The sequence below is a fragment of the Stegostoma tigrinum genome, chromosome 11 (genome assembly GCF_030684315.1).
Source record: "Stegostoma tigrinum isolate sSteTig4 chromosome 11, sSteTig4.hap1, whole genome shotgun sequence".
In the NCBI taxonomy this organism is placed as follows: Eukaryota; Metazoa; Chordata; class Chondrichthyes; order Orectolobiformes; family Stegostomatidae; genus Stegostoma; species Stegostoma tigrinum.
The window spans coordinates 82,800,683-82,822,877 of NC_081364.1; the positions used below are offsets into that span (position 1 = coordinate 82,800,683).

The 22,195-nt window shown below is 40.1% G+C and overlaps 1 protein-coding gene across 2 annotated transcripts in view; it reads left to right on the plus strand.

The window, feature by feature from the left end:
* Window positions 1-22,195, plus strand: part of LOC132210170 (ral guanine nucleotide dissociation stimulator-like 1) — a 49,819-nt gene that overhangs the window by 15,194 nt on the left and 12,430 nt on the right. For both annotated transcript variants that reach the window (XM_059649588.1, XM_059649589.1), the window contains 9 exons: window positions 530-607; window positions 4,970-5,032; window positions 6,426-6,506; window positions 8,865-8,942; window positions 11,218-11,301; window positions 13,262-13,348; window positions 14,017-14,094; window positions 19,202-19,395; window positions 20,026-20,153. In XM_059649588.1, the coding sequence (XP_059505571.1) occupies window positions 530-607; window positions 4,970-5,032; window positions 6,426-6,506; window positions 8,865-8,942; window positions 11,218-11,301; window positions 13,262-13,348; window positions 14,017-14,094; window positions 19,202-19,395; window positions 20,026-20,153 (871 nt within the window). The remainder of the gene's footprint in view (window positions 1-529; window positions 608-4,969; window positions 5,033-6,425; window positions 6,507-8,864; window positions 8,943-11,217; window positions 11,302-13,261; window positions 13,349-14,016; window positions 14,095-19,201; window positions 19,396-20,025; window positions 20,154-22,195) is intronic.

Here is a 22,195-nt window from a genome sequence, read left to right on the forward strand (position 1 = left end):
AATTAGCATAAAGCTTTCAAAGCTTTTCAATGGTAGACTGAATTTTGCTTGTCTTTCAGTATCAAGTTCTTGCACAGCGCAGGAACGGCTTTCAACAAGGGTGAAATACTGAAGAGATAATGGGAACTGCAGATGCTGGAGATTCCAAGATAATAAAATGTGAGGCTGGATGAACACAGCAGGCCAAGCAGCATCTCAGGAGCACATCCTCTCTGATGAAGGGTCTAGGCCCGAAACGTCAGCTTTTGTGCTCCTGAGATGCTGCTTGGCCTGCTGTGTTCATCCAGCCTCACATTTTATTATCTTGAAATACTGAAGAAATGGTTTTCTCTCCTTATTGCCCTGCTCTATCTCTTCCAACCCCCACCCCAGCACTGCCTCAGTATGAAGGCCTGAGGGCATCCTGTGGAAGTCAAAAGAACCCCTCTCTCAAGACTGTGATTTTTTGTTGTTGAATTGGGTTGGATTTAATTCTGGACGGGTTTGCCTGTTCTAAATGACTTAATTTGTTCTCTTTGATCAATTGCAGTTCTGGAAATGTTGACAGTGCAAATGGTGAGGAAAATGGAAGTTGTGGTTCTTCAGGATCCAGCGAAATAATTGCTGAGTAAGTTTAATTGCATGCATGACAAAGTGAATCATTATTCAGAATATGACAAAGCGGTAGGAAATAGCTGGGGAGCTAGCAGTTTGTGCAATGTTATACAGCCATCAAATGGTATTAGCCCAGAGACAATGATTTGATGTTTGTACCAGCTCTCAAAGAGGGATTTGCCTACGTTCACTCCTAAGTCCTTTTACTGTGTAATACTGCGAAACTTCTTCTTTCGAAAATTGTAGTTCACTTTTGAAGACCGCAATTGAAGCTGCATCCACCACACTATTCGGCAGAGCTTTCCAGTTCCTGAATAGTCTATTGAAAAAAAAAATTCCTTGTCACCATTGGTTCTTTTTGCTGATCATCTTAAATCAGTGTCCTTTTCTCCTTAAGTCTTCTGTCACAAGGCACCGATTGTTCTTATCCATTCTAACCAAATCCCTTATAATTTTGAACACTTTTAAAATCACTTTTTAGTCTTCTCCAAGAGCAGCCCAATCTCCTTCAGGCTCTCCACAGGGCTGTCTAGTTTGTCATCTCTGGTAATATTTTTTGGGAATGTTTTGTGCACCCTCTCAAATCCCTTCCTGAAGTGTGGTTGGTAAATACCAGAGTTGAGGGCATATCAGGAGTTTTTTTTATAATGATTAGTCAGAACATATTTGTTTTTCATACAATGCTCCAATTTTTAAAGTTCAGAATCCTGATGAGATCTTCAACCTGCACTACCACTTCTATAATTATTGTGCACACACATACACACACACTATCGATCAAATATCAGACATGGATCATTTCAGGAAGCACCATATCATAAGGTATTTATTTTGGCTCCAGAAGAGAGGAAGGAACAATCCAGAATAATTTTGATTTGGAGGAGGTCCAACTTCAAAAGGAGCAATAAGGCGTTTGCAGCAGGTAAATTTCAACACAAGTTTAGGCAAAACTGCAATGAAACAGCAGTCTGTCTTACAGCAGGAGGTTGTTTAGTGACAGTGTCAGAGTGTTCCCACAAGCAGGAGAGAGTGGCAAATGGTACAAATGATGAGGATTATTGATGACCCCAATGTGTACAGAGTTAAATATAGGTACTTCAGAAGGGAAGTGTAGAAGGAAAGGAGACTGGCAAACATTTTCAGGTGCCTTGCAGCATTCAGTAATCTCTTGCTAAATGTGGATTTGCATGCATAAGAGATTTAAAGGACCCACAAAATATTGTGCCATATTAATGCAGTCAGAATGATTTCACGGGCAATACACAACTGTTCTAATTTTCAAAATGAAAAGAAAAGAGATGTGGAATCCAGTGTGTGACGTTCATTCTGCTTCCCCGACATTTACATTAGATTTTATTTTCTCGAAGATGAACTTGTAACTATTTTGGGCTCTCCCATTTCCTGCAGGAATCCTTGACAACATCCTGTGATGAACTTGTTTGTTTACAACAAGGCAAAGCAGTCCTTCAGTTCTCCTGTTTTGTGCCCCTATCCCCTTCCAATATCCCTGATCCCAAATGGTGGCACAAATCATGATTAAGCACCCCGCTAGTGGTTTGGGACAAAAGTGAATAAAACATACTCACAAAACATAATACAGAGACAGGTGGCAAAGTATTTTTGATTAATTTTTCGCAATAATGAAGTGATTTTGACCCAGTACAACACAAAGTTTAATAAGTGCGGTGAATGTGTTAGGACAATGACTAGACCTTGAGATTAAGGATAAAATGTAACGTTGACTTCCTTCAATGCTTTTTATGTAGTTTGGAGCTTCCTGAAACAATGTTTGGGATGTCTAGGTTTCTGCATGTAGTGAATGGAAGAGTGCTATTTTAATTGAAAAAAATCTATCAATTTCTGTAAGTCTGTGTTGGGCATAACAATAAAAGTTTGGAAGCTGAATGCAGTATGAGGAGCCTTGTTGCAAAACTGAAATGTTGGTCAAATGAATGTCTGTTTACCACTGAAATATGCAGGAGTACCGCAATTCTGTAATAATGGGTTGCATATTTTTCAAATGACATCAGTGATGGTTTCTCTTGTCACCTTAGTTTTTTTTAATACATTAGTTTTCTGAATGTTGGTGAGTATTTAACAGTTTATGCAATTCACAAATGGTTTTTTGGGGTAACTGATCAAAACTCAGTTCAGAGACAAAGCGATTCTCACCGCTGCTGACCTTCAATTGATGTGCCTCTGACATTATAGGGACACCCCGGGGATGAAAAGTTTCACAAATGTGCTATGCTTATAAAATTTGAGAAGATCAGCAAATAATCAGAGGTGATTAGATTTTTCTTCAAAGCAGTAAGCTCATGAGCTGGCTTGCATGAACCCAATGGATTGCAGAAATGATCCAGCTGGTCCTTTCAAAAGTGAATTTGGGTTTCTCTTTTTGCCTGTGGCCAAAATATTCTCTTTCTTTGCCCAAGTAAATAAATGTTCCAGCAGAATAATTCCAGCAATAAGCTTTTGAGTTTTAAAGAAAAAGATGACCCATACTCGCCCTCGAATTTTAAACATGACAGCTCACTCATGTGTCTCACATTATCTCTCAGAGGTTCAATAGTGCAATTCTTCGCAGGTAATTACTTTCTTATTTGCTTTTGTGTTGTGCCTGTAGTCGTCTTAGATGATGGTATTCTTTTAAAGGTCAAGCGAAAAATTTGTAAAACGAAGGAATCTCAGCAAAATGTGGTTTGTTGAAATTTGAGGATGTTGGTTCTCATTAAGCTCTGAGATAGTTCTGGTTAAGACAATCATCTGTTATATTTACTGTCTCCTCCTTTCACAGTGTAACTGTTTATTACATTGGCTGCTTAGATCACTGACTTGTCTATTGTCTTTTGGTGAATGTTTCCATTTGCAGGGAGATCCTTGCGAGATTTTAAAAAGTCAACAACAAAATGGCTTCCATGCCATTCGAAAGTTCAAATCCATTTTACTAATTGGACAGATGTTGTGTTTAAGATTCGTGTTTGAGTCAACCATTTGAATTCGGCTAAAAGATCATCATAATTCAATGGATGCTAATAGTATCCATTCACCTTACACACATCCTACATTTCAAGATTTTCCTGTATCCGTAGTGAAAGGGAGAAACAGGCTGACTAGATGCTACAGTTATTTTAGTTTTCTGTAATTAGATCCAAGGAATTCATCCCTTTTTGCATGAGTGTTCTCATTTACTTAGGTGTTTATTTGAGACAGAGAATTAACTGGAGCTCAAAATTGTTCGGATCACATAATTTCAATGTAATTTTAATAATCTGTTTCTGGCCAAGTTTTTGAAGTATTGACGAACAGTCAATGACTTACGAAGGAATGAATTTATGGCTGACAGATGTGCTGAAGAGACAAAGATGCATTTAAAAATTAACCTCAGAGGACATTGGAATACTGCAGAGAAAGAGAGGTTGAGCAAGTAGTCAAAGATCTGCCAAAGACAGTTGTACATGGGCAAATTTGAAGTCCATTTTGGCAGGAAGCAGAGCAGTTTTTTTTTGTTGAAGGAGATTGCATAGCTCTGAGATACAGTGGATTCTGGGTATCCTCATGCATGAATCACAAATTGCTTATTACATTAAGTAATTAGGAAAGCAAATAAATGTTTTCATTTTATCATGAAGGAACTTAACAACAAAATTCGGGATCACTGGTGAGCCCATATCTTGAATGTTTTTCTTTGTGGTGGTCAGCCTTATTTAAGGATGGAAGTAAATATATGAGAGGCAGTTCAGAACAGGTTTACCAGAATAATACCGAGACTAAGTGACTTGCCTCACAAGGAAAATTTGTACAGACAAGGCTTGCATCAGTCGGTGTTTCGGGCGGAAGGCGCAATGTGATTGAAAGAAAAAAACCTGAGCATTTGTACAGGGTAGATATGCAGACGGTGTTTCCCCTTACAGAAGAGACTAGAATGAAGGGCGAGTGTCTAAAATTCAGTGGTTGTCAACTTAAAACAGTGGTTTTTAAAAATATCTCAAAATGTGGGTATTCTTTTAAGTTTTCTTCCTGAAAAGATGGTAAAAGGAGAGCACTGGAATACTGTAAATGCAAAGATAAATAGATACTTGTTGAGAGCAAGGGAGTGAAAGGTCACTCAGATAGGCAGGAATGTATTTTTGAAGTTACGATCAGATGAGGCAGAACCACATTGAATGTTTTACTCTTCTCTGTTGTATGGGATGCGGCAGGTATGCTGTAAAATGCCAAATTGGAGTTTCAATGTAATGTTTTAACAAACTCGGTAATCAAGGCTTCAAATGCCGAAATCCCGAACCTTCAGATGTTTTTCAGTGGCTGAATGCAAATTGTAGATTCAAGCTTGTTTAAAATCACTTAGTTTGTGCTGTCTGACCAATTGCAGATATGGAAGCTTTGACACCTCAGAGGCAGAAGAGATTCCAGTAATCGATTCAGTGAGCACAAAGTAAGCTTTACTCTAATGTGTGACTTAATTAAGTTTTATCCAAAATACAACAATGTTAAAAAACCTGCTGGCACTTCCTGTAAGATCTGTGGAGGGCCTTCCTCCCACAGCAATGCAGCAAACACGAGACAGCAGCAGTCACATTAACAAAGTTGCTTGATTGTATCAAAAATCTACACAGATTTTGTTTGTTTAAAAAGAAAAGCTGTATCAACAGAAAAGATCCAAAAGTGTTCAGTGAAAAAAATTGCTCATCCATTCACTATTCAGATCTTCATTTGTCGCCAAACATTTAGATAGCTGAACTCTGAATTAAGGATACAACATGTTGAAGAATTGAGGTTCCTACCTCATCCCCTACCCTCAGTCTGCCTGTGGTGTCTTTCAAATCTCCTGTGAAGGTTTTGAAGAAAAACCTACTGCTGTCCATGAACACACTAAATCTGGAGGGTGATCTTTTTTCATAAAAACAGTTGACAAAAGGATGAAATAGAGGCAGAGCTGCAATCTTTTCTTTGCTGTCATTACAATTGTCATTGCCGAGCTTATAGAAAAGAGATTTGCAGGCCAATGTCCACTGCGGGAGTTGAGGAACTCTAATATTTACCAGAGAGACAGACAGACGCAAGTGACTGTCAGCTGGTGACGTGATTCATGCCCAGTGAGTCATTAAACCAGCTACTTTGCCCACCGCTGACAATACAGTATAATGGTGCAGAAGAGAGTTCAGCTTTCCTCCTGAACTCCCCTCCACTTTGCCAAGAATTTCATGTCTCAGGCCAAGGCCAGTTGACTTGGGACATTCAGCCCTGTATGTAGAGACGCTGTCTGAAGTTCTTCACTGGAAAGTTGGTTGCCTTTCTATATTTGGGCCTGGAGCTCATTGTTTGAGATATTTTTAGACTTTGCAACAAATATAAAATGTTGAAGAAATGGATTTGTTGCATCCTTCTCCCTCTCTCTCTCTTTCTTTACTCCAGTCTCACGGTCTTATCTTGCAAACTACCGTTGAGGGTTTCGGGGAGACCAATGACCATATTCTGTAGTTGCGTCTTGACCCGTTGTTCGAAAATTAGCTGTCAATGGCACAAAATGCCGACTCAATGTCTTTCAGGTGTATGGAGATAATTTTCTTGTGGATGTGGATGTTTGCTCAAATTTACTTGATAACACTTTTAGGACCATTTGCAGATCACCTGAAAGTGCAAACTACAAGGTAGATGGGAAACCTTGCACTCTAAAATCTGTCATGAAAGAGTAAGTTTGAATACAATAAGTGGTTAAGGTTTTGCTTTATTCAGAGTACAAGGAATACAAAGGAAACTGCCGATGAGCTAAGAATTACTGGGTACAAGTATTTGTTTAAAATGACATTCTTCACAACTAATTTCAGCGGCGGGAACAATGCTAACATTCCGAGCTGTGAGGAGCTTGAAAATCCACTTCCTCCAGAGACAGTTGCAGAGATCAGAAAGTAAGTATTGATCCAATGTGTGAGGAATTGATGCTTTAATCAGAATACAACTATGTGAAGGGCAGCTGCTGGAGGTCTGGCATTTTCAGGAGCATTACGTAGAGGCTATCTCCCGAAACTGAGCAGCATCTGTGGAGAGAAAGCAGAGTGGGCGCTTTGAGTTAAGGTTCCCCTGTTCAGAACTTCACATCTCTGAAGAAGTGTCACCTGGCTTCACTTGAACTCTGTTTTCTGTCTGTAGATGCTGCAAAACCTGTAGAGTTTCTCCAGAAACATCTGCTTTTCTTTCAGGTTGTCGGTGTCCGTAGTTTGTTTTTTTTACATTAAAGAAACAGTTGGCTGTTGTTCTAATATTTGCTCTGTTCCTCGTGTTGTAAAAAGAAATTTTAGATGGAAGCTTGTGGTTCTTGCTGCAGGCCTTCTGCTGGAACTGCAACCTGGAGGCCTTGGCCGATTCCAGCAGTAACCAATACAGAGATTGCTGCCGGCGTTACTCACCAGTTGACGGTTTGGCTCAGTTTTGACAGCTGCTGGTCCAGTGAAAGGGATGGCAGATCAGCATCTTTCTCAGCCCAACTGTTAATGCTGATTGTCACTGAGGTTGTGTATGTGGGCGCCATCAGGGAAATGAGGGAGGCAGTCCTTAGAAGTCAAGGAGAGTCCAGGTGTCAAAGAGAACCGGCCCATGTCAACATAGCTTTGCAATGTGTAGGTGGCAAACTCCCTCCCTGCCATTATCCTAATCCTCTCACCTCCAATTTAATTGCCAGTGAATAATTGGGCATGCATTACCCACGGTCTTTAATGGAATGTTTCTTTTCCAAACGTTGGACTATGCAATGCAAGTAAAAGTATTGAAAAACTTGACTCTCTATCTCTCTGCTTTCCAGTGTTATTACATGCCCCACCTCCCCCCATTGCCCAAAAATAAACAGACCGTGGTGTTCTGAAAACTTGTGTGAAAGGTGAAATTCCTTCTTCCTTGCAGCTTCCCCCAGCTACTCTTCCAGACTCAATCACAATCACTTGTATACCACCAGTTAAAGCTTGGAAGGGAAAAACAAATCTCGATCTATTGTAGTTACATACATCAGAAATGTTGCCTGTTTAACAAAGCCAGTTGATAAGTACTTGAAAACTTGAGAGGGCTTCTCATTTGAAGAGTGGTTGAGTGTTTTGGTTCTGTACAGGATGGAGTTTAGAAGGATGGGATGGAATTTCATTGAAACTTACAGCATACTGAGAGGCCTGGAAGGATTGCACATGGAACGGAGAAGATGCTTCCACGAGTAGGAGAGATTAGGACATGCGGGCACAGTCGTGGAGTGAAGAGACCAACCATTAGAACTCAGGTCAGAAAGAATTTCTTCAGTCAAGGAGTGGCTAATCTGAGGAAAACATTGCAGAAGCCATGGAGGCCAAGTCATTAGGTCTATTTAAGATAGAGAGAGAGAGAAGCGTTCTTGATTAAGAAGAGGATCAAGGTTTCGAGAAGAAGGCTGGAAATTGGGCTTGAGAAAGATCTCAGCCAGAATCGAATGGCAAAACAGACTCAGTAGGCAGATTGAGCTATTTCTGCCCCCATATCTTATGGTCTTATGGATTCCACATGAATTTTTTCAATGTTCGCTTTGTAAGGAAGCCATTTCTGGGTGCAAGTGCTTGTTTACAATGTCTTTAATTTTTGCCTTATATAGTCAGGAAGGCAAATGTAAAGTTGGCATTTATTTTGAAAGGATTTGAATGTAACAGCAGGGCTGTACCTCTGAGGCATTATGAGGCTCTGGTCAGGCCATACTTAGAGTACTGCGTACAGACTTGGGCTCCGTATCTCAGGAAGTATGCACTGTCCCTGGAACGGGTTCAGAGGAGGTTCATGAGAAAGGTCCAGGGAATGGAAAGCTTAAAATATGAGGAACGTTTGAGGACTTTGAGACTACACTCATTGGAGATTAGATGGATGAGGGGTGATCTAATTGAAACTTTCAGAATACTGAATGGCCTGGACAGTGTGGATGTTGGGAAGATGCTTTCATTGGTAGGAGAGACCAGGTCCCGAGGGCCCACTTTTAGAATAAAGAAGAGACCTTTTCAATTGGAGATTTGGAGAAACATCTTCAGCCAGAGAGTGTTGAATCTGTGAAAGTCACTGCCACAGAAGGCTGTGGGGGCCAGGTCATTGAGTACATTTAAAACTGAGACAGATTATCAAGGGGATTAAGGGTAATGAGGAGAAAGCAGGAGAATGGTGTTGAGGAACTTATCACCCATGACTGAATGGCAGAACAGACTCAATGGGCCGAATGGCCTTATTTCTGCTCCAATGTCTGATGGTCTTATGGTTTTAATGAATTGCAGGTCCAAAACCTTTGACAGCCCAACCTCTGATAAAGTTGAAGAACCAAGTTCACCAAAAGCAACTGCAGAAATTTCAAAGTAAGTTTCATCCTTCTGAGCTTCATTCATAATACATACCATGAAAAGAAATTGCTGTGAATATAGTAGCTCTTGAAAGATTATGTCGCCATTCGAGACGATAAAAATCACATTAAAGAAACAGCTTTATTCCCTCCGAGGCCATTGCCAGTAATTAAATCAATGACACATTTCAGCCTTTGATCCATAGAAAACATTCAAAAATGTTCAGTGAAAAATTGGTTGGCCCTCAACATCCAGTCCTTGGTGGTCGAACTTGCAACAATGCTAAACTGCGAAACCTCCCACCTCCCCTCAAATGCACCAGCCGATGTAACTGGAGTGACCTACATATTTTCTCTGAAAATTTGGAAAGCAAACCATCTCGTGTAGTCATTCATCTGGACTTTGACCTAATGTGGACTTGAAATACTGAGCACTTTGGGATTCAATATTTATTTTCAATGTTTATAAGTCAGTTGTAGATGCAAATCATTTCCTTAATTTGTGCTTAATGAGCACTTGCAGCTGCAGATATTTTGGCCGTATAGATTGTCGGGTGGGTGGGAATCAAAGTTTGCCAGGCATCTGTGTAACCATGAGGAAGCAAGGTTGATCGGAAATTATTTTGATATGTTTTCATGATGCTGCATTTGGAATGCAGCAGTGTGAAAAGGGAATGATGGAGAACCATTGATTTCTTCAAAATTTTTAGTGCAATGTGACGAGTGCCACTCCAGACTATAGCAGTCACATTAAAGTGTCTGCTGGGCTGCCTCCCTCGAAAATTCATAACAGAGACAGTTGTCTGAAATGATAGCATCACCGTTGAAGCATCCAAAACACTGAGATGGGAAATTGTTTTCAGATCAATATTGAGGTTATATTTCTGGACAATGTGGCTCTGGTAAAAATACTAAAGCAATGGGTTAATCTCCTCTACCCCACCTCAGCACTTCTCTGTGTTCCTCCTTCCTGCTTCAGCTGCACCCTCCCCACAAACGTCCTCCAAGTTCATTGAAGTGTCCTCCAAACGTCCGTGACATTTGAAGAAATATGTCTTCAATTAAGAATGTGACCTGCTCCCTGTGTCCGAGCCTTGGTATTTCTCCCATACAATATTGCCATTAAATTATTTGCATTTTTAATCATCTGAGTTGGCCATCTGCCATGTGTATCCATGGAGTCAGGCACTTTCCTAAGTCAGAGACCTGGAATTAATCCTGAGCTTATTCTGTCAAGATCTTTAATGAAACTCAGAACTGTTAAAGGAGCAGCACAGAAAAATGATTTTTTTTTCAGCAAAACAGCCAATGGTGACAAATCTGACCTTAAGCTTCAGTGAATTTGAGCAATGACAAATTCAGACATCAGTGTTCCGAATCAAACTTTGAGTTACAAGCTGTGCTTGTGAGGGTTGAATTGTCAATAGTCTGTAAAGAGCTTGTGTTTCTTTGTCAGAGATGAGGAAGTTAAACTTAAATCATCTCTTTTGGGATGTTTATTGTCTGTCCCAGTGCAGAGGTTCTTTATTTGACATCTTTACACCTCATCTACCCACTGGCTCCCCCTCACAGCCAAAAATCCCAATGTTGATAAGAGTGCCAGAAATTAAAAATGTGATCATATGCACAATTAAAATGATTTATTTGGTGTTTTGTGACCAGTTGCAGCTGTGAAACTGTTGACATGTCACACTGTGTAGTGGTTGGAAACCTAAGTTTGTCAGAAACTGAAGGAGTAATTGACAAGTAAATTTGATGTGACGACAGATTAAACCTGTTGTACAGTATTTGGGATCTAATACTGTGAAAGGAAACTGTTGGGATTTGCTGTAAGATTATGTCACGGTTGCCTCAGGAAGATACCCCAATTGGCAGTGCAGTGAGCACCAATCCAGACAATAGCAATCACATGAAGCAACTGCTTGACTGCTTCTGCAATGTTTGGCTTATTTTGAGAGGTGAGATAATGTTGAATTAGCATAAAGCTTTCAAAGCTTTTCAATGGTAGACTGAAATTTGCTTGTCATTCAGTATCAAGTTCTTGCACAGCGCAGAAACGGCTTTCAACAAGGGTGAAATACTGAAGAAATGGTTTTCTCTCCTTATTGCCCTGCTCTGTCTCTTCCAACCCCCACCCCAGCACTGCCTCAGTATGAAGGCCTGTGGGCATCCTGTGGAAGTCAAAAGAACCCCTCTCTCAAGACTGTGATTTTTTGTTGTTGAATTGGGTTGGATTTAATTCTGGATGAGTTTGCCTGTTCTAAATGATTTAATTTGTCCTCTTTGATCAGTTGTAGTTCTGGAAATGTTGACAGTGCAAATGGTGAGGAAAATGGAAGTTGTGGTTCTTCAGGATCCAGCGAAATAATTGCTAAGTAAGTTTAATTGCATGCATGACAAAGTGAATCATTATTCAGAATATGACAAAGCGGTAGGAAATAGCTGGGGAGCTAGCAGTTTGTGCAATGTTGTACAGCCATCGAATGGTAATAGCCCAGAGACAATGATTTAATAATGTTTGTACCAGCTGTCAAAGAGGGACTTGCCTACGTTCACTCCTAAGTCCTTTTTCTGTGTAATACTGCAAAATCTCTCCTTTAGAAAATTGTAGTTCACTTTTGAAGACCTCATTTGAAGCTGCGTCCACCACACTATTAGGCAGAGCTTTCCAGTTTCTAATGATGCTATTTAAAAAAAAAAATTCCTTGTCACCATTGGTTCTTCTTGCTGATCATCTTAAATCAGTGTCCTTTTCTTCTTAAGCCTTCTGTCACAAGGAACAGATTGTTCTTATCCATTCCAACCAAATCCCTCATGATTTTGAACACTTTTAAAATCACTTCTTAGTCTTCTCCAAGAGCAGCCGGAGCTTCTTCAGACTCTCCACAGGGCTGTCTAGTTTGTCATCTCTGGCACTGTTTTTGTGAATGTTTTGTGCATCCTCTCAAATCCCTTCCTGAGGTGTGGTTGGTAAATACCAGAGTTGAAGGCAAATCGGGAGTATTTTTAAATAAACATTTGTCAGAACTTATTTGTTTTTCATACAATGCTCCAATTTTTAAAGTTCAGAATCCTGATGATATCTTCAACCTGCACTACCACTTCTATAATTATTGTGCACACACACACACACACACTATCGATCAAATATCAGACATGGATCATTTCAGGAAGCACCATATCATAAGGTATTTATTGTGGTTAACGAAAAGAGGAAGGAACAATCCAGAATAATTTTGATTTGGAGAAGGTCCAACTTCAAAAGGAGCAAGAAGGCGTTTGCAGCAAGTAAATTTGAACACAAGTTTAGGCAAACTGCAATGAAACAGCAGTCTGTCTTACAGCAGGAGGTTGTTTAGTGACAATCTCAGAGTGTTCCCACAAGCAGGAGAGAGTGGCAAATGGTACAAATGATGAGGATTATTGATGACCCCAATGTGTACAGAGTTAAATATAAGTAGTTCAGAAGGGAAGTGTTGAACTAAATGATACTGGCAGCTAATGTTAAAAGGGAAACCGAATGTCATCCTCCATTGTGAGCAGTGAAAGGGTCGCAAAAGTGGGGCTAATGATCATAAATCCACTGTTTAATCTTCAGGTAAGGGCCTGGCTGAGATACTATTCAGAAGAAGTTGATGTCCAATTCACGATGAAAAGTAAATAGTTGAGACAAGGATGAGCTGAAGTTAAACAGCATTTTGAAATGTGAAAATAAAACAAGTGCAGATGCTGGAAAACTGAAACGAAAATGGAAATTGCTGGAAAAGCTAAGCAGGTCTGGCAGCATCTGTGGTGAGAACGCAGAGTTAACGTTTTTGAGTAATTTGAACCACTGAGCTTTAACAGCAATTTCTGCTTTGATTAGAATGGCTGGTTGTCCTTGGTGTTGGTAACTCAGAAGGAAGTGAATTGTAGACAACTGAGGATACTGAGAAAGAAAAAAATAGCTTGAGGCTGCAGTGGCACTTTGCACAACAACCTAATGCTGTTTGAATGCAGGGGTGGTATCAGAGGACTGGAGGATTACAACATGTACTATGTTTATGTTCAAAAGTGTGTGGATAAATCCAGCAACTCGATTCATCTTATTGGTGGGACAGCATCACAGGAACTGTCATCCCAGTCTCAAGCAAGAATACTTGGGGAGCATATGGGCTCACATTTTATGCTGACTCAGAAATCTTCACCATCTGGTGTGTAACCTGTTTAATAAAACCATCTGATGGAGGCTTGTAATTCTGAATCTTCAATTTTCATGGGTTTTTTAATGGATTTAACTGAAGATGAAAGGGTTTGCTTGAAGTGTTTTAAATTGTTCTTCATGTTCATTTGCAGCTGTGAAAGTGTTGAGTCTGAACACTGTCCGAATTCTGATGAAATTCAGAATTTAAGTTCACCAGAAAAGGGAGCGACAGTCAAGAAGTGAGTTTGATCCAAAATGTGACCATGTTATGCTTCATTTGCAATACAGTAGTGTGTAAAGGGAATGGCTGGAGAGCTGGTGGCCATAGGTTGGATAAGCAGAAATCTCTTCATGAAGGCAGAGATGTTTCCATGCTGTATGACTCTGTAAGACATCCCACAGAAACAAAAACACGGATATCATTCCAGATCATGGCACATTGATGAAGAAACAGCTTCTGAGTTCTTTGCATATTGTCTGCCTAATCCCAGGGAACAAGCAATACAAAACACTTAGTAAAGCACAAGCAGCAGTTGTGTGTGAAGGTGTTGAGTTTATCTCAGACTGAAATTTCTGGACTAATAGCAAATGTAAGCTATTGAAGAAGTGGCTTCACTCCTTGCACCTGCTCCTTTCCCCTGTTACCACCAGCCACCACCACTGCTGGCGAGCTGCTTTGGCCCTCAAGGGCATCTCTGGTAAACTTCCTGAGGAAATTTAAAGAACGTATTCACTATTTGATGCAGTTTTACATTTAGAGTGTGACTTTGTTTCATAAAGTTAGCTGATCACGGCTTGGGATGCAGAATTTTGAGACTTCATTTTTTATTTTACAGCTAGCAACCGATTGCAGACCCAAACACGATTTTAATTTGCTTTTTCTTTTGTGGTTTATGATCAATTGCAGAAGCATAGACTTCAACAATTCAAGCTTTCTAGAAGAATATAATTTCAGTCCTGCAGAAAAGGAAACACTAATGAAAATGTAAGTTTGATTTGACATGTAGTGAAATTGTATTTTCAATGTGAAATTTAAGAATGTGAGAAGAATTGCTGGAGAGCCAGAAAGACCTGTAAAATAATGTAGAGCCTTTGTCATGAAGATATGAGGCACCCAGAACAGGAAGGCAAACAGCACTCCAACCCATAACAATCACATTCATGAAGCTAAACAATTACTGAAAGAATCACGGACACTGCAATTCAGGGACAAAAACAAAGTTTTTGGAAAAGCTCAGCATTTCTGGCAACATCTGTGAAGATAAGAATGGAGTTAATGTTTCAGGTCTGTGTGACCCTTCCAGTTCTGAGGGAGGGTCGCTGGACCCAAAATGTTAACTCTGTTTTTGCATTAAAGAAGCTGCTTGTCTTGCATGTCCAATGATTGCATTATTCCTAGAGATTGGCTTGTTAATATTTTTCAGTGTAAATCATCCAAAATTCTTTATCTTTTGGAATTGTTTGTCCTACATTATCACGCTTTTGTGGTTGTTTATCTCAGATTGTCATTAGTCTAGTTTGTGATAATGATGCATTATTGCAGGAATGGTTTTCCTCTTCACACCACTTTATTAGAAGTTATCCTGCAAACTTCCTGTGAATAGTTGAAACCGAATGATACCGCTATCTAGAGCAGTCATATACTTGGCAAGTGGTTTGTTTGTGGTGTCCTGACTTTGGTAGCCCTCCCACTCCATGCTGCTGTTGTACGTTTTGCACATAATCGACCTTGAATTAATACTTCCTGAATCTATGAAATCCAAATAATCTCGTGAAATCATTTTTCATGTTTGAAGTTTGTCAACGAAGTGCTTTCAAAGATATTTGACTGTAGAAAGCATCGCATAAATGCATCTCTAGCTGGAATTCTAGTTATTTTTGAGCTATACCAGATTGCTGAGGTTGTTTTACTGCTCTGAATAAGATTAGATTACCTGCAGTGTGTAAACAGGCCCTTCGGCCCAACAAGTCCACACTATCCCTTGAAGCATCCCACTCAGACCCATTCCCCGAACACGAAGGGCAATTTAGCACACGGCTGATCCACCCAGCCTGCACATCTTTGGACTGTGGGAAGAAACTGGATCACTTGGAGGAAACTCACTCAGACATGGGGAGAATGAGCAAACTCCTCACAGACAGTCACCCAAGGCTGGAATCAAACCCGGGACCCTGGAGCTGTGAGGTGGCAGTGCTAACCACTGAGCCACCATGCTGCCCTGCATGTCACTTTGGCAGCATGGGGTTAAAGATGGGATTATTCTGGTTTGTCTGGCCGTTCGATTAAACTCTGTGCTTTTTGATTAAGACGAAAGAACATTTAACCAATAGATTTGAGTGCTGGACTGGACTTGGGGACTTTAAAGTTTGAAATTCTTATCTTTATATATACAGTGATTTATTTTCTTTTGTACATGGTTTGCTTATTCATTTATTTTGATTTCTTGAGTTGATATTGTTTGTCATTTTTATAATCAAGAAAGCCAATGCCTGAAGGGCCCAGCACAGATAAATTACTTGTGAGCAAATACAAAGGCAATTTTTTGCAGTATTGCATTGAGAAAAATGGTCAATTTGAGGGAGTGAGGATTTTCATGGAATATTTTTACTTCAGATGCAATAGCAAGCGTTCACAACTGGGCTGCACTGAAGTTTGAAAGAAAGCTCAAACAATTTATGAAAAATGCAGCAAAGGAAAAATCCCTCTTGTTAATCAAACAAATAGGACACAGTTGGCCAGGCAGCATCAGAGGAGCAGGAAAACTGATGTTTCGGGTCTGGGACCTGAAATGCCAGCTTTCCTGAGCCCCTAGCCTGCTCGCTTGCTGTGTTCATCCAGTTCCGCACCTTGTTATCTCAGACTCCAGCATCAGCAGTACCTACTAACTCAGAACACAGTTGGGATGCCTTGTGCATTGCTATTCACTCTAACCCACCCAGTTGTCTTTTTAGGTAAATGAAACAAAGTTTTAGAAATCTAAGCCACAGGGATTAGTGGTTATCTGGACACTTTTCTCCAACACCTAGCTATTCATGTTTGGATGAACACAGCTAATTGTGGACACCAAATTGGTCCTGATTAATTTCACAATATTCCTGTACTAATGTCTGAAGAAACATATAGGGATGAAGTGTATGAAGGAACCTAAATTATCCTGATCCCCGATTGAGGACAGTGTAATCCTCATGAAAGTAATGTGCTGGTTTGGCATGTTATTTGGTATGTTAATCTCCTTTTGAATTCAAGTTTTTTGGGTTGAGTAAAGTAGAAAATTATCATTTTTGTTTTCTACAGGATAGTAGCTTACAACCTGTCAGTTTGACATTGAAGAAAACACAGATATTTTGGGGGTTGAGTAAGAGCATGGTCAAAACATGGTTTTAAAGGAACATCTTGAGTGAGGGCAGAAGAGGCAGGAATATATCCAGTGAAGTTGTCATCGATGAAACAATTAATCTCAGATGCGCAAGTGGCCAGAATTGAAAAGAAAGACAAAAGTGCACCTGTACATAATTATTTCAATTCTGGAATACTCTAATACTTTAAGAATACACTTCTCTCCAGTGCCATTGCAATCTAAGTTTATGTTGTGCTCGCTTTAGGAAATGATCCTTTTAGATGGTGGAAGGATGATAATGAGTAATTAAATGAAATGATGTTGTACACTGCAGCTGATTAGAGGTTTCATATTACTAGGTAGGGATGTAGTAACTTGTTAATGAATCTATTGGAAACAGAGACTTGAATTCTAGTGGGACGACAGAAAAGTGTTTTGGGTCAAATTTTGGACTCTACACAGTACTAATTAAGTTCTACCATATTGTCAGCAGGGTAGAGGCTCTTTAGCTCAGCAACTTATTTCCCAGCCACAAAGGCTTTCAGTAGGATATGGAATTTTTTGGTTTTGTGATCTTTTGAATTGATTTTTCTTTATATATATTTTTGGAGGGTTACTGTTCGAGTGTTTGTAATGTGATCGAAGCATTTCTGAAAGATTCAGGACCAAATGAGCCCAGGCAACTTCCTTAGGTCACGTTACCAGTGTGTTTCAGTTAGTCACTGTTTCCGAGAGGTAACATAACAAAGAACATTTCCACAGCCTTGTCCCTCCATCTCTGCAATTTCCTTGTGTCCACTTCAGACGTTTCTCTTTTTTCCTGTCCAGTTTCACTTTTTTGCCTATCCCAGATTATGTTTGTCCTGTTGTTCCCAGCCATGGCTTCAGCTGTTTAGACTCTAAAATCTGAAATGCACAGTATGCTTTTCTCCATTTTTTAAAAAGCTGATTAAAAACTTCACCTTTTATCAAGCTTTTCATAATTCTTCTGACCTCACTGAAAAACAATCTCTTGACATTTCCAAAAATGAGTCACTTCATTTCATAATTTGCCATGTTCACTAGTTAATATCATTCAGCACCTTAACAGTGTGGGCCAGCTGTGTTTTTGAATCATTGCAAAAGAGTACAATTGTGCCAACTGACCTGAAAGCAGATGAAGTCAAAATAGTCCCTCCAGTGTAAACTATTTCTAAGTCATATATCTTTCTCAAACAACAAGAGGCTGCATATGGCACTATGGCTGCCTAGCACTTCCTACACCAACCGCTGTTTAACAGGAATGTAGCTGGTAAGATCTGAGTGAAGCCCCAATGTCTGTGTGTAATGTTTCACATCATATAATTTCTGTGCTGTAATGATCTATTATGAACGGACTCAAATAAGTGATCAACTGTTTCAGTGTAGGGCTGCAGATAAGGAAATTCCAAATTAAAAACTAGAACAGCACTTTCAGCGTAAAATGTTCCATGTAAATTGGCGATGCTAATCAAACAAATGTTTACTTTTTGGAGTCTTTGGAACGTCAAAGGTTTCTTCTGCCTATTGCATCATAGACCATAGCTGCAACTCAGTCCATCTCCTAATTCACAACAAGACTCATCATTCTGATGTTTGCTGGCCCACGTTGTCTCTCAGTTGACCAATGTCTGAACTTTAGATTTTTTTTCAAAAAAAACTTTCAATTCTTGTGTTCACATCCTTTCATGTTCTTATTTTGCTTTTGTCTGGAATTATTTTAGGTCCCAAACTTTGCCTGGTACATTTCTGTTTTGCCACGTCCAGTGTGCTGTGTACTTCTTATTTTTTTCATCAGCCCACCACCGTTAGTGCTACTTCCTGCAGATATATAGTTTCTTCCTCTAGACATCACCATCTCTCGCCTTTAAGAAACTCATGAAGAGTCACTATGACCAAATGTTTGGACACCTGTTTGAATATCTCCTCCTTTGTCAGTTTTTGTATGGTTAATCTGCTGTGGGAGTTTTTCTGTGCAAAGGGTTCGATTTCAGTGGTGTGATGACTTCGCTGTGCCGCTGACATCTTGTTGCAAAAAAGTAACCATTGATTTACCTGTGAAATAATGCTACGTGGCCTCTCAGTATTAGCCAGACAGTTAAAATAAGTGAATTGAAAGCTGACTATGTTGGAGTATTTCATTATTCATCCTCAGCTGGACCCAATTTATCCATGTTACCGAGGTATCCAAGTACTGGCAATGCAACTCCCAGAACAAAGGCAAACAAATCATCATTATCCTTGTGTTCTTCTTTGTTCATCTGATTTGTCCCATTTGACTTTTATAAAGAAGATTTTTGGTTAAAGCTCACTTTCTTTTTACTAGCAAACTCTAAACACCAAGAGGTCCTGCTGGTGTAATAAGTAACCTCAGACACATGTGAAATCACTTTATACGTGAGCCTTAAGCTTACCTGTGCAATCTACATCGAAGAAAACTTGGAAACATGGCCAACTTGCAGTTTCCATCCATGGCCAGCGTAATTCGAACTTGGACAGTCATTTCTTCATCATTGGGTCAAAGTGCCACACAGCCCCCCTCTGATGGCACAGCAGAATCACCATTGCCATGTGCACTGCAGCAGTTCAAGATGGCAGCTCATCTCCTGTGCGAGCACGATGACCCCATATTCCAACTTTAATCTATGGCATTTACATTTGTAGAATTAGAAGCTTTTTTTCCCCACATGTTTTGCTTCCCCGATGAACTGTTATTAACTCTGTCTTTATTTCCAGTGCTATTCCTGAAATTCTCGAAATCTGGCTGGAGGAGTCTGCCGAAGACTTTCGTCAAGTTCCAACTTACTCTTGTCTGCGGAAGGTACTTTCCTACTTGAACCAGACAGTGCCGGGGTCAGATGCTGAACATCGGGCCCAGAAACTCCTGAGTCGGTTTTTGGCGGAGGAAACAGCGGAGAAAGAGATGTTCAGTAAGATTTACAATTATGTTGCAAAAATGTGGTTTTAATTCAGGGTGCCTCCCTCCAAGTTTGTGTGCGGCTTGCCCCTCTGTCTCAGGATTTAGTTCATTTTGGTTTCCTTTGACAAGCTTCAAAATTACTTCCAAATTTTTGGATAAACGAAGTTAATTAAAATTATTGCTGAGTGCTTACCCCTGTACTAATTGCATGATGTACAAGACCAAATTCTGCATAGAATTGATACTCTTATATGGTCCGATAAGACCCAGCAGCATGTAATACGACTTTCTGGACAATTTCCTTTTGAACTGTTTTCGTCAATGACATTTTATTTTATAATCTGATGTAATAATTTTGCAAGTTATTGTGAAACAATAGATTGTGATTCAGAATACTTCCTAAAGCCAGAAATTGGGATGGGAATCTGTCATTAAATACAAGTTCTTTTGCAATTGAGATGCTCCCAACAAGAGGATTTCAGTGCAATATCATATTACTTTCACCAAATCTAGATTTAGAAGTATAAATATTAGATAACTATTGTAAACCAATGCACAATTTCTAGTCACAAGTTCGTGAGATATTTTAGAGCAATGTGAACTTTGGGCACAAAATACATGTCTATCTTCACTTGCACAGAAGGCTACCGTAGAAGAGTCAGATTCTATGTGGGAGAAGAACACGACCAAACCATTGAACAAGTTGACGAAAAGCTCCTGTCCTACCCATCACGCTTCATTGCAGAGCAGCTGACTTTTATGGATGCTGTGAGTAAACAGGAATCTGGCGGCCAGTCATTCTGAATAAGATATTTCAGTCAGCAGTAGGCATCTGAATCTCTCTGTATTGTTTAATGCTATTACTGCTCCACCAGTCATTATAACTGAATTCCCTTCAAAATGCAGTCTTCCAAGATGTTAAAATGTGTTGTTTGACGTGTGACTTCAGTATCTCGCTTGAAATACCTGCCAACTAAAACTTCAGCACTTGTCATTTGTTTTGAATGAACGCCATGTGAAATAAGTGACCCAAGAGAGCACTGAAAATCCTTTGTAACTTAGTGTTGAAACTTTACAAAATGAATAGTATTTCAGGGTAAAAGTTTAATTGTTTCATCATAACAGTCACTGTTTCTTCAAGAGTCCACTGATTTTGTTTGTAGTATCCAGGATGGCAATTTTGTTGTTTTCCCAGAATCTTCTGGAGTGGGATCAGCCACGGGGTATTCCAGTCTAGTCTCCGAGGTGGCTTGATGCCTACCTCTACAAAATGAGACTCGTGGTTGCTGAATCAAAATTTGAGTTATGTCAAAGTCTGGTCATAGGTTTAGGCTTGAAGTGGAAGTTCAGTGGTCTGTATGACAGCATTGGGTGTGACTCTAGAATGTAAGTAGTCCTCTAGGTCTCAAAAATCCTAAGCATATGTTCATGTTCAGAACAGGGGTGCAGCAATCTCATCTGGAAGTGACCAGTTTGTCAAAAGTAGGTTTTGGTTATGGGATAAGAGATAATGGGAACTGCAGATGCAGAAGAACCCGAGATAACAAAGTGCAGAGCTGGGTGAGCACAGTTGCTCCGAAGATGCTGCTTGGCCTGCTGTGTTCCTCCAGCTCCACACTTTGTTATCTCAGTTTGTTAAGGGGCAGCTGCTTTTCTGCACAGAGTTCCAAAGGTAACTGTCTGTTTTGACTGCAGTCTCTGTTGCATATGTGTATGTATATACCGACTGGCACTTAGAGTCTAATCATGTGACATAATGATGACAGCAGCCATTTTTGGTGGGAAGCAACCTAGCTGGGTGTCTGTTGAGGAATGTAGCTGCTTTTCTTTTGTTGAACCATCGAGATCTGCAGTGAGGGTTGTGAGTCTTTGTCAAATCAGTGGTTTGACCTGGTGAATATTAAAGCGGTTTTTTTGATCCTCATCGCTAGTTTTTTTCTTTACCATGCAGAGCCAGGGGGCTGAAATGTTAAACAGCAGGAGTTTTATTATGTAGTTTACTGTCGAGGCAGCAGGGTTAGCCTAAGCTATTCCTTGCCGGAAATGATCGCTGACATCATTGTGGCGTGATCAGACTGTTAAAAGTGAGAGCCCACCATGCTTGCATAAACATGCAACAGTTTCCCACTCGATGGTTTCTGAGCACTCCTTTCTACTGCAGCTTGCCACAGCCAACTCTGGCTTTGAAAGTGACGAGACTGACAAATTTCTCCATTCTGAATGAGTTTACGGGGATCCGAAGGAGCTATTTGCCGTTGTGTTAACTTTCACTGTCGGAGCATAATTGTTGATGGGAGTTGCTCATCTTGAAGAGGGAGACAGAAGGACACAATGTAATCTGAATGACCAGTTGACAAGCTTGGACGTTTGGCAATATTTGTGTTCAGCATGAAACCAACAGTGGGGAAGTGTTGACATTGAGGCCTGTTGAACCAACAGAGGGCCAGGCTGCCATTGTGTTCTGTCAACCTGCCTTGGTGCGAGAAGTAGACATGATGCAGGGCCGCTATACTGATGCCCAGCCTGTCTAGCCTGTGGGCCACCAGGGCTGAACATCTGTAGCAGTGACTATTGCCAGCAGAGCCGTGCATTGATGGTGTGCGTGGAGCCAACAGTCGGAGTTGGGTGGAGATAACCAGTGATTTTAAATCTAACCTAAAAATAGGAAGCAGATGACTGAAAATTCGAGGGTTTTGATCTGTCTGAATAGCCTATGTGCCCTTGTGCATCAATGTGAGTATTATATAGCCAGTCGTTGACAATATAGCATGCAGTTTTAATGTACAATTGCAAACTAGCAGGATGAATGT